Below are 12,373 nucleotides of genomic sequence, written 5' to 3'. Positions count from 1 at the left end.
GTATACTTTGCCAGGTGTGTTAATTGACAATGGATCAGCTTTGAACGTGTTGTCGTTATCCACACTTAACAGGCTTCCCATAGACAGCTCGCACATGAAAACATGCCAAAACATAGTGAGGGCATTTGATGGTACTGAAAGAAAGGTCATGGGAAGAATTGAGATACCCCTATTGATTGGCCCAACAGTTTATGAGGTGGATTTCCTCGTGATGGACATTAAACCCTCCTACAATTGCTTATTGGGGAGACCATGGATACATTCGGTGGGGGCTGTGCCGTCATCATTACATCAGAAACTAAAGCTAGTATCAGAAGGTCGACTGGTGACAATAAACACCAAAGAGGATATTATAGCGGCTGTATCCAACGAGTCGCCATATGTGGAGACCAATGACGAATTGGTAGAATGCTCTTTTCGATCTCTGGAGTTTGTAAATGCAACATTTGTTCCTGAAGGGAGCTAAATTCTGGTACCTAATATATCCAGAACTATAGAGATGGGTTTGCAATTGTTGGTAGGAAAATGAGCTTTTCCCAGAAGAGGATTAGGGAAATACCTGCAAGGGGGAATTGGGGTCCCTGCACTAAAAGAGAAACAAGACAGCTTTGGTTTAGGGTACAAGCCAGATAGAGAGCAGAGAAGGAAGGAGCTGGAAAGGAGGCAAGAAAGAAGAAGGGCACGTCTGAATGGGGAAGAAATCAAGTGGGAGCCAATGATCATTCCTCACATATCCAAAACCTTCGTATCCGGAGGGACCATTCATTCTGAGAGAAGGGTACTGATTGAAGAAAGCATTGAAGAGACGTTGGAAAATGTGCACATCAATGTCATATATGAGAAAGCCAATGATGAAGGAAGCATGTTAGATATCTGCCCTTTTGAACCTGGGAATGTTCTAGATAATTGGACTGCGGAAGAAATACATGAAGTCTTTAGAACTCTCTCAGAGTAATGTTCAGAACAAACTTGTTATTTTAGCCTAGAAATAATAAGAACTCCTTGGTGAAAAAGGCTTATGTTTAGATATTATTATTTTAATAAAATATATCTTTGCAATTGTTTCAAGCAAATATTCTTTTATTCTTTCCATATAAGTAAATAGATTAATTATTCTTTCATAATCATATTGCACAAATAATGGTACATAAATTCATACGTTCTTTTGTAACCATATTAGGTCATTGTATATCAATGACGTGAATGACGCCGCTACAAATTCAAAGTTTCCTTTTAAACGAAACATGTGTTTAGAGGGATCGCATGACTTTGAAGGTGACGTAGATTATGGTTTATCCTTGGACTTGTTGAGGATGGTAGAACAGGAAGAGAAACAGATCCTGCCACACAAAGAAACAATTGAAACTATGAGCTTAGAAGAAGGGAAAGAGGTGAAAATTGGAACAGAGATTTCCACAAAGATAAGACGGGACCTTGTCAAATTACTCCAGGAATTCAAAGATGTCTTCGTATGGTCATAGCAAGATATGCCCGGGTTGAGCACGGACATTGTAGTGCATCATCTACCTATAAGGGAAGATTGTAAGCTAGTTCAGCAGAAGCTCAGAAGAATGAGACCTGATATTGTGCTTAAGATAAAAGAGGAGGTCAAAAAGTAGTTTGATGCTGGGATTTTGTAGAAGGTCAAATATTCTGAATGGGTAGCCAACATCGTTCTAGTCCCTAAAAAAGATGGAAAAGTACGAATGTGTGTGGATTACAAAGATTTGAACAAAGCAAGCCCGAAGGATAATTTCCCATTGCCACATATTGATACTTTGGTGGATAATACAGCATGATATTCACTCTTTTCTTTCATGGATTGTTTCTCAGGATATAATCAGATAAAGATGCATCCTGAAGATATGAGAAAGACTACATTCATTACTTTGTAGGGAACATTCAGATTAAATAATGCGGGTGGAACATATCAGAGAGCCATGGTAGCCTTGTTCCATGACACGATTCATAAGGAGATTGAGGTTTATGTCAATGATATGATAGCCAAATCCAGAACAGAGGAGGAACATGTACAGGTCCTAAGGAAATTGTTCTTAAGACTAAGGAAGTTTCAGCTCAAAATCAATCCGACAAAATGCACTTTTGGAGCTAGGTCAGGAAAGTTGTTGGGCTTCGTAGTTAGTGAAAAAGGAATTGAGGTTGACCCAGACAAAGTCAAAGCAATACAAGATTTATCGCCACCACGTACTTAGAAAGAAGATTGAGGTTTCTTAGGAAGATTGAATTATATTGCTCGATTCATTTCACAGTTGACCGAGAAATGTGATCCCATATTTCGCTTTTTGAAGAAACATAATCTTGGTGTTTGGAATGAAGAATGCCAGAAAAATTTTGAAAAGATAATCCAGTACCTATCCAATACTCCAGTTCTGTCACCACCTAGCCCAGATAGACCCTTGATTTTGTATTTAATGATGTTTGAAAATTCCATGGGATGTGTGTTGGGTCAACATGATGCGACTGGAAAGAAGGAAAATGCGATATACTATCTTAGTAAGAAATTCAATGATTGCGAGATGAGATATCTGTCTATCGAAAAATTATGTTGTGCCTTGATTTTGGCAACAAAGAGGTTGAGGTAATACTTTCTCTATCATACGACTTGGTTAATTTCAAAATTAGACCCTTTAAAGTATATGATGGAATCCACAGCGCTGAATGGAAGAATGGCTAGATGGCAAATCTTACTCTCCGAATTTGATATAGTGTATGTGAGTCAGAAGGCCATCAAAGGGAGTGCAATAGCAGATTTCTTGGCTAGCAGAGCTTTAGAAGACTATGAGCCTCTGTACTTTGACTTCCTGAATGAAGACTTAATGTATATAGCAAATTCTGAGGAGGATTCTCAAGAAAATGATTCTTGGAGGATGAACTTTGACAGAGCTTCAAATGCGTTGGGCAATGGGATTGAGGCAATCCTGGTATCTCCAAACAAATATCATCATCCTGTCACCAGTAAGTTAGACTTTGATTGCACCAATAACATGGCTGAATATGAAGCTTGCATCATGGGTATCCGGCAGCCATAGAGCGAAAAATCAAGACACTAGAAGTATATGGGGACTCGGCATTGGTAATATACCAGCTAAAAGGAGAATGGGAAACGAAACACCCAAAGTTAATCCATTATCAGAGATTGGTTCTGGATTTGATTGAAGAGTTTGACAATATCACTTTCTGGTATCTCCCACGTGAAGAAAATCAGATGGCTGATGCTCTGGCTACACTAGCCTCCATGATTAAAGTGAATAAATTAGAAGACATGAAGCCCATTCAAATCAGTATTTATGAGATCCCGGCCCATTGCTACAGCATTGAAGAAGTGGAGAATGATAATGGCCCTTGGTACCAAGACATATTGCAATACGTGAAGGATCGCAAATATCCTAATCAGGCAACGGAGATTGATAAGAGGACATTGAGGAGACTAGCTATTGACTGTGTCTTAGATGGAGAGATTCTATACAAAAGGGGAAAAGATCGAGTACTCTTGAGATGCGTGGATGCTATAAAGGCTAAGGAAATCTTAGAAGAAGTCCATGAGGGTGTTTGTGGAACACACGCTAACGGATTCACCATGGCTAGACAGATCATGAGATTTGGATATTACTGGTCTACCATGGAAAGAGATTGCATCAATTATGCCAAGAAGTGTCATAAATGCCAAATTTATGGGGATAAAATGCACGCACCTCCTGCACCTCTTTACGTTATGACTTCACCATGGCCTTTCTCCATGTGGGGTATGGATGTCATTGGGCCAATATCACCGAAGGCTTCTAATGGGCATCATTTCATTTTTGTGGTTATTGATTATTTCACTAAGTGGGTAGAAGCAGCCTCATACACGAATGTCACGAAGTCAGCAGTCAGTAAGTTTTTAAAGAAAGAGATTATATGTCGATATGGAATGCCTGAAAGGATCATATCTGACAATGCACTGAATTTGAACAATAGCACAATAGCGGAAGTCTGCAATCAGTTCAATATTAGACACCATAATTCATCACCATATCGTAAAAAAATGAACGGTGCAGTGGAGGCGACCAACAAAAACATCAAGAAGATTGTGGGAAAAATGGCTGAAACTTACAAGGACTGGCATGAGAAGTTGTCGTTCGCTCTTCTTGCTTATCGAACATCTATCAGAACTTCTACTGGGGCAATGCCTTTTTCCTTGGTTTATGGGATGGAGGCAGTTTTACCTATTGAGGTTGAAATTCCTTCTCTCCGAGTATTGGCTGAACTAAAACTAGATGAGGCCGAATGGATTCAATCTCGGTATGATCAGTTGAACCTGATAGAAGAGAAAAGACTAAAAGATATTCGTCACGGTCAAATGTACCAGAAGTGAATGATGCGAGCTTATAATAAGAAGGTTCGTCCTAGAGAATTTCATGAGGGAGACTTAGTGCTGAGAAAGATTCTCCCTTTGCAGAAGTATTTCAGAGGGAAATGGATGCCAAATTGGGAAGGACCTTATGTTGTAAAAAAGGCTTTTTTCGGAGGAGCTTTGATTTTGGGTGAGATGGATGGTAAAAATTTGTCGAATCCTGTAAACTCGGATTCAATCAAGAAATATTTCACCTGAAGAGTGGGGTGGGATCAAAGTGAAAACTCACAAAGGAAGCTTTTTAAAAAAAAGGAGAGGCCAAGTTGAAAATCCGCAAAGAGCGCCTTGAGCCAAAAGAAGATTTGAGTTGAAAACCTGAAAAGGGTGGCTCAAATATTGACCAGACTGGGGCATGTAATGAGCTTGATATACCCGAATCAACAGGAAAAGGTAGGCGACATCTTGGGGCATCAACGAAGTACTGTAGATCTCCTAAACACATGTTAAATTCAAAATGATTCTTAGTTTGCACGGAGAAGTTCAAGCTGCGATATCCAAGGCATCTAGTCTTCATATTACTTATACAGAATGTGTTTGTTCTTGTAATACTTTATTCTTCACTGTTCTTGAATATCTTTTTCTTTTCAAGACCCTTGCTCTCAATAAATTATTTTTCTTTCATAATCTCGGTGCGAGCATGTTGCATTAGAATAATGATTAATGGACTAATCTACTTTCACAAAGGAAGTTTTGCATATTACTCTGAAAGATTCTAAATAATACAGCAACCTAAAGTTGGACTATTGTTTAGAACATGCCAAGTTTGAAAGTTGAAATGTCTAAGATTTTGTCAAGATATCTTGTGGGTGGCAAAGTTTTAATCACCAAGAAGAAGTTCCCTTTAAAAGAAAATTCTTCGTTTGTGCAAGAGCATTTGGTATGACACCCTGGGAATGGTGTAAGAGACCAAAGAGTTTCACATTCGGTATCTTTAAATTGTGATAGTAGAGGATTGATAAAAGGCCAAATCTTTTTACTCTTGGGTTACAACAGGAGAAAGATGGTACAAATTTTGCATTCTAGTGGATCAAACTTGGAGGTTTACAGTGGGGGGCAATCTGGTCAAGTGTTTCTTTGGTGACGCCAGCCAAACAAAAGGCTATAGCACATTAGTGATAAAGCCTTAATAAACTTCGAGCAATGATAATTTAAGCAAAAAAGGGATCATTCTCAAAAAATAGCATTCTACATTCATACAAACACCATTCACACATGTCTAGTTAGGAGCATTTAATGCATTTCGATCATGCCATCCTAATCTTAGGCATATTTAGGTTCATTATACAGGTCATGTTCCTCAGAGAATAGATCGGTGAGATCACAAGGCCTTGCCTCCTTGGTTTGCAGTGGAGTAGGCTGAAGATAGCAGATTTTGCCTTCCTGCATCGATAGTAAAGAAGATCGAAGACACCAGCCTTGCCTCCCTGAGTACTGGCACTGAAGTAGATTGAAAATAAAAGATCTTGCCTTCCTGTACTGGCACTGAAGTAGATCGAAGATATTTAGTCTTATCGCCTTGACATTGCAATGGAAAAGATTGAAGCCACAACGGCGAATCTTATTTCCCTGGCATTGTAGCGGAGCAGATTGAAGTCACGACGGCGAATCTTATCTCCCTAGCGTTAAGGCTTGGATTAGCTGAAGTGGAGCGAATTAAGGCTGTGGGCAGCAAATCCTATCTCTTTAGCATTACAGTCGAACAGATTGAAACCACGACGGTGAATATTACTCCCCTGATGGTGTAGTGGAATAGATTGAAGCTACGATAGCGAATCTTGTTTCCTCAACATTGCAATTTAAAAGACTGAAGCCGCGACGGCGAGTCTTACTTCCCTGGCGTTGTAACAGAGCAAATTGAAGCCACGACGGCGAATCTTATCTCCCTAGTGTTAAGGCTTGGATTAGCTAAAGTGGAGCGGATTAAAGCTGTGGGCAGCGAATTCTATCTCTTTAGCATTACAGTGGAGCAGATTGAAACCACAACGGTGAATCTTACTTCCCTGGCGTTGTAGCGGAGCAGATTGAAGCCACGACGGTGAATCTTGTTTCCCCGACATTGCAGATGACAAATCTTATCTCCCTGAAGTTGCAGTGGAGCAAATTAAAAACTTAGATCTTATCTCTCTAAAGTTGCAGAGAGCAGATCGCGTCTAGTCTTATCTCCCTGAAGTTACAGTGGAGCAGACTCAAGTTGAAGTTATAAGTCTTATCTTCCTGAAAGTTGCAGTGGAGTAGATTGAAGCACTAGTTCCTATGCCCCTGAAGATGTGATAGGAAGGCATAAGGCTACTTGAAGAAGAGTACCAAAAGACATCATGGCTGGGCCAAATTTGGCAATTTTAAAAGTCTTTACCCCATTCCCGTTACACGATAATGAGCAAAGAGGGGCAGTTGTAATACCTAAATTTTTTCCGGCCCTTTAATAAATAAAATAAAATAAACAGTCCAATTTATTTTACAAAGTCGAATCCAAAACAAGTAATTGGCCCAGAATACATGGCCCAAATTGAAATAAAGCAGAGGCCCAAAGCTCCGTGGCCCAAATCAGTTGCGGAACCCTAGGGTTTCTAAGAAAACCTTTGTGCTGTAGCCAGGATCCACATGAGCCGCATCCCCGATCTTCACCTGCACAGCAAGAAACTGCAAAAAAGGAAAAAATCAAAGATTTTGAATCAAAATCGATTTGTTTCTTTATTTTCTATTTTATTATGGCTATAAAAAAGTCATTGATACACTGTAAAAGGGATTCGGATTCGAAATCAATAAGAGAAACATTAATTTTCACAGCAAATAAAAACAAAAAGTTCAATACTAAGAAATCAGAAAAATCGATTCAAAGGTCTATATCTTTCTTTCTATTTTACTTTAGTCTACTGTTTTTATTTTTTTTATTTTTTCATCTGCATATAAATAAATATAAATACAAAAGGAAGTAAAACAACCTGTATTCGAGTCCCAACTACCGCAGATGGCCGAGGAAGTCATCTCCGAGGATTGACGTTTGGAAACCGAAAGGTTTCTTGAGATTTAAGCCCTTTCCGCCAATATTTTGGCAATTTCGGGGCTAGGTTCAAGTTTTAGAGGTTTTGAAAGGGTCGGATCTGAGATTTGTGACTTTTTGGCCACCGCATACGGCGGCGCCGTCGCCGGTGGCCTGATGACCGGCCGATGACTGGATAGGAGGCCGGATGACTTGGGGGAAGAGAGCAATTTTGAAGGTTTTTTTTTAAATAGAATGAAAATGAAGTTCTTTAACTAAATTTTGGTTTATATAGCCTACTGAAAATGGCACCGTTTGAAGGAGGGGGGATCCACGCGTCGACCCGACCCGGATCCAGGATTCGTGTGTTTTTTATGCGGAGGGGAAAATTACGCTTTTGGCCCCTCCGCCTTTTAATATATTTCCAATTAGGTTTTTTTTTATTTTTTAATTCGCCCTTTAATTTATTTTGAATTTCAATTTAACCCTACTTGAAAGACACCGTTTTAGAGGAGAAGGGAAAATTTCCCTTCCATCCCCTCTATGTAATTCGCGCGTTCAATTTAGTCCTTTTACCTCTAATTATTTGCGAATTTGCCCTAGATTTTTTTTTACAGTTCAATTTAGCTTTTTTTTCTCTTCTTCTTTATTTTTTAAATTAATTGATAATGTAATTATTTTATATATATGTAATTATTATTATCTTATCTACATATGTATATATTTATATTTTTTTATGAATATTTTTCTATATTTCATTTTTTTAATAAATATTTTTTTATTTATCCGTATATATTTATGTTTTTAAAATGGTTAAATACTTACTTATTTTTTTATTTTTTATATATACGTATAATTACGTATTTTCTTTATTTTCATAAATACATTATAGATTTTGCTATGTATATAAATTTTATAATTCTAGATTTTATATGTAAATCCACGTGCATTTTTTTAAAAAAAAAGGGTTCAATATGTATATTATGTACCTTTTATTTATTTTTATTTAATTCTTTCATTTGTTTATTAATTTGTGTTTTCATTTATATTATTGTTTATCTTGTTTATTTATTTGATATTCTTGCATCGTCATTGTTCATTTTTTTATGCATATTAGTTTCGTTTATTTATTTGTTTATATTATTTTTATGCCATTGATGTATTTATTATTGTGGCATTTGTACATACAATCTAACATTACGTCATCTTTTCACTCGAATTTAAAAATAGAACTTTTCAAAATAGAGATAATACTCGTATTTAGGATTTTCAAGAAAATTGAGCCCTAACGTATTGGGTTCCAATTTTCTTCGTAAAATCTAACAATCAAGGATTGCTCTTTAATCAAACAAAATAAAACTTGTCATCGGGAATTCAATAGGTTGTGTCCTAACGTATTGGATGTGACACGTTGATTTCTCGAGACAAAGATTTTTTTAAAAAAACTAAAGGAAATATTGAATGTTTGGGATTTTAGGAAATTGTGCCCTAACGTATTGGGCTGCGATTTCTTCATAAATTTTAAACAATTAGATATTTTCTTAAAGTTTATTACACGAGTTTTTTTGGACTAACTCATTTTGAAGAGAATAAAATGTTGTGCCCTAACGCATTGGGTGTGATATTTTTCTTTTTTTTTTCAAAATGAAAAAGTCTTAATAGATAATTTAAATTAATTAAGGATCGCATTTTTTAAAAACTCTCGACTTTAAGACATTAATTAATCAATTTGGTACCAATTTTGGGCGTTACGAGGGTGCTAATCCTTTCTCGTACGTAACTGACTCCCGAATCCCTTTTTCTAAAACTCGTAAACCAAAGCTATTTTTTAGGTGATCCAATCACACCTCAAATAAAGATTGGTGGCGACTCCCAATTTTTATTTTTCAAGTCGACAACTAATTTTTGTTTATTTTTCAAAATAAAAAGTTGGTTTCGACAGACAGAATAGATGAAGCTAGGATTTGGGAATGAGAATTTATGTTAGGTACCATCATATGGTGTTGCTAAGTGCAAACCGTGATGTACAAAGCTCCAGGACTTACGAAAGGGACACTGCGGTGTTCAAGCATCAAGGTTAGGAATGGCAAAATGGAGGAATGGGTGGATGGATAGAGAAATTTGAATTTTCGTTAAGATTTTAACATACAATGTTGTTGAGTGAAAACTATGATGCGTGAAAAATCGAGCCTTATAAAGGGGGACACTTCAGTGGTCGAGCATCAAGGTTAAATAAGAAATGGAATGATATCAATTGGTTCTTTAGGGTAACATCGTGATAATGATAATTAGAGTCCATATAGCAACATCATGATGATGGTCAGTAGGGTCTATGGGGCGACACCATGACGACGATAAAGTCTTTCGATGCGACACCTCAAAAAAAGTCTAATATGTAAAACCATATCTCAACTATGGCAATCAGTATAGTCTGTTGAGATAATAAAAATGGGATAACTCGTTGGAATAGTAAACACGAAAACTTCCACCAAGACATTAAACATGAAATTTCAGGTGTAAGACCATAGTGCGACTATGGCAACCAATAGAGTTTGTCAGGATGTTAATCATGGGGTAAAAAGTGTAAGACCGTGGCTTGGCTATAATAGCATATGTAGTCCACCGGGACATTAAACATGGGGTAGACCACTAAAATGATAATTATGAAAATTGCGCATATGGAAAAATAGTTAGAAGAATAATGCAGGTATTGGCAAATAGATTTTGAGGAATCTACCAAACAATGTGGTAACCATGAAAGTCGGTAGGGCATGTGGGTGATAACCCAACAAGAATTAGATATGGGAAATGACGTACCAATGGTGCTTAGTATGTAGGAAAATGAAAGAAGATTCATTCGAGGATCATGAATAAGGATCCGCCATTAAGAGCCGCCTGAGGGTGCTCAGTGAAACCTCATATGCTAGAGGTTGATCATAACTACGTTGGATAGTCTATTGGATAAAAAGGGGTTGGTTGGAACCCATCAGAAAAAGAAGATGGTAAGAAAGGTAGTTCAAAAGACAGATATGTCTGTCAAGACTATTCCTATTTGAGGGAAGTATAGGGCAAGTATAACCGCTATAGAGTTCGTTCCATTAGGAATTATTGTATAAGAAAAATCATAATCTTGAATGATAGTTCAGATAACAGTCTGGTAGATACTATAGGCCAAGATGCTCCATGGCAGATGAGTATGAAACACATTCAAAGTGACGTATTGCAAATAGGACGAATTACAAGTAATCCAAATAACATTCAACCCGATTGTAGGGTGAAATGAGGCTTAGTCGGTCAGGGTGGCATGGGCCCTCATTAGTTAGCCTAAGTGATGGAACATCAGCAAGTCCTTCAAGATTATAGTAAGCAAACAGGATTCCGCCAAAGACTAGTCAATTTGCATTAATCGCCAAGGAAGGTATAATAATATGGTCCTTAGGATGGTAGGAAGAAGGACTACCTTATAAGTTTATGGTGGAAAAGAGAATCCACATTGGTAATTGACCACCAAATTATGTAATCAAAGATTAAAAGCTACAATTGGATAGAAGATGGATAAAGGAAGAATGTATGTAAGGAAAGAACAAAGTCCGCAGTTAGGAACAGACACCTGAGAAACTACCAAAACAGGTCGAATGGTTATAGGATGGACTAGGAGCAAACCGCCTGACAATCCATCTATCAATGGATAAGCTCAGAAAGGAAATCAGAGTCAGCCATTCCAGATTAATGAAGTCACCCCTTAAACAATCAGGGAGTTAAACGTGTCTAGTTTCTTTTCATTTACTACCCCTGCAAAATTGGGTCTATTTTTTAGTATTGCACAAAAGAAACTCACTAAGTTCTTATGAACTTATAGAATGTTGAACTGTGTTTGCAGGAATCGTTGGTTGATTGGGGATCTTGAGAAGGGACTAGGCCAAACCATGTTAGACCGAGGATCATTGCCAGTACGGTGTCATGCACATAGGAAGGGGGTACCTTTAGAGGCTTCGCCTCGGGGTCAAACTATTATAACTAAATAGTTCCTTAAGGTTCGGGATTTTTAAGATAGGGAACCTTTATCTTAATTTAATATTTCTATTGTAAGAACATTTATTAATAAGTATTATTGTTTGTTTTTAAAGTAGTTAAGTTTGAAATTTATGGTTAGAATCGATCCGGTTCAGTTGTGACAATCCATACCTAAATTAAACAATCGGGTCGGATAAGGGTGTTACATTTTGAATGGTTTATTTATAGTGTATTTAGTCTGAAATTCTAAAAATATTTCAAAAAGGCCCCTATTTGATCTCGAGTTTACTTTAAAGCATTTGTATGCTCATATAAGGCCCAAGAAAAAATGTCCATGATATTCAATGTTATATTTCTATTAATTGCATGAATGATGATTTTATTTTGAATTTGTCAGTAGTTGCTCAAACAATGACTATAACATCTTGTAGTTCAGACTCCACAGTCAGGTCGAACGAATGATATTACAATATATGATATTCAGCCTCCCCACCTTCTATCAACTCATTCGCAGACTTGTTTTATCATCTTAGTCTTCCGTCTACTCAATCATAATCCTCCAATGTCTTGTTCCATTGTATTAGGCTTTCATCCTCTCAACTGTGCTTGCATGTGGGACAAGATTTTATTGCTTCAAAATCTTAAACGTGAGTCCTAAAATATTTCCCTTCAAACCCTAAAATGATTGATTATAACTTCAAACCCTAATGTCGAAACCTAAAATGGTTGGTGGGAAAATTAGGGGAAATTGAAGTCGGCATCCTAGGGAGCCAACATCAAAGTCGACACCTCTAAGGGCTGACTTCCACAAAGGTAAGAGTGGAAGTCTGCTCTAAAGGTGCTGACTTTGATGTTGGCTCCTAAAGTGTCGACTTCATCTAGTTTACTAAATAATTATTTAACACAACTAGTTTCCTAAATAAATATTTAAACTAGTATATTTAGTTAAAAAAGTCAAGTGAAAT

General features: G+C 37.2%; 1 protein-coding gene across 1 annotated transcript; it reads left to right on the top strand.

Annotated features, from left to right (window-relative positions):
- Nucleotides 1-2,660: 2,660 nt before the first annotated feature.
- Nucleotides 2,661-5,495, top strand: LOC107941014 (uncharacterized). The gene is made up of 3 exons (XM_016874510.2): nucleotides 2,661-2,976; nucleotides 3,045-3,366; nucleotides 5,408-5,495. The coding sequence occupies exons 1-3, from the start codon at nucleotides 2,661-2,663 to the stop codon at nucleotides 5,493-5,495; spliced, it is 726 nt and encodes a 241-aa protein (XP_016729999.2).
- Nucleotides 5,496-12,373: the final 6,878 nt, after the last annotated feature.

The sequence above is a fragment of the Gossypium hirsutum genome, chromosome D12, assembly GCF_007990345.1.
Source record: "Gossypium hirsutum isolate 1008001.06 chromosome D12, Gossypium_hirsutum_v2.1, whole genome shotgun sequence".
Classification (NCBI taxonomy): domain Eukaryota; kingdom Viridiplantae; phylum Streptophyta; class Magnoliopsida; order Malvales; family Malvaceae; genus Gossypium; species Gossypium hirsutum.
The sequence above is the reverse complement of the archived record's forward strand: the minus strand, read 5'-3'. Positions and strand labels throughout refer to the sequence as shown.

Bases quoted from the DNA above. Each gene is read 5' to 3' on its own strand.
- LOC107941014 (XM_016874510.2), top strand. From the start codon at position 2,661: ATGGAATCCACAGCGCTGAATGGAAGAATGGCTAGATGGCAAATCTTA. The intron at 2,977-3,044 runs GTAAGTTAGACT...GGTATCCGGCAG, and splicing joins ATATCATCATCCTGTCACCA to CCATAGAGCGAAAAATCAAG. The intron at 3,367-5,407 runs GTACCAAGACAT...GGGTTACAACAG, and splicing joins GAGAATGATAATGGCCCTTG to GAGAAAGATGGTACAAATTT.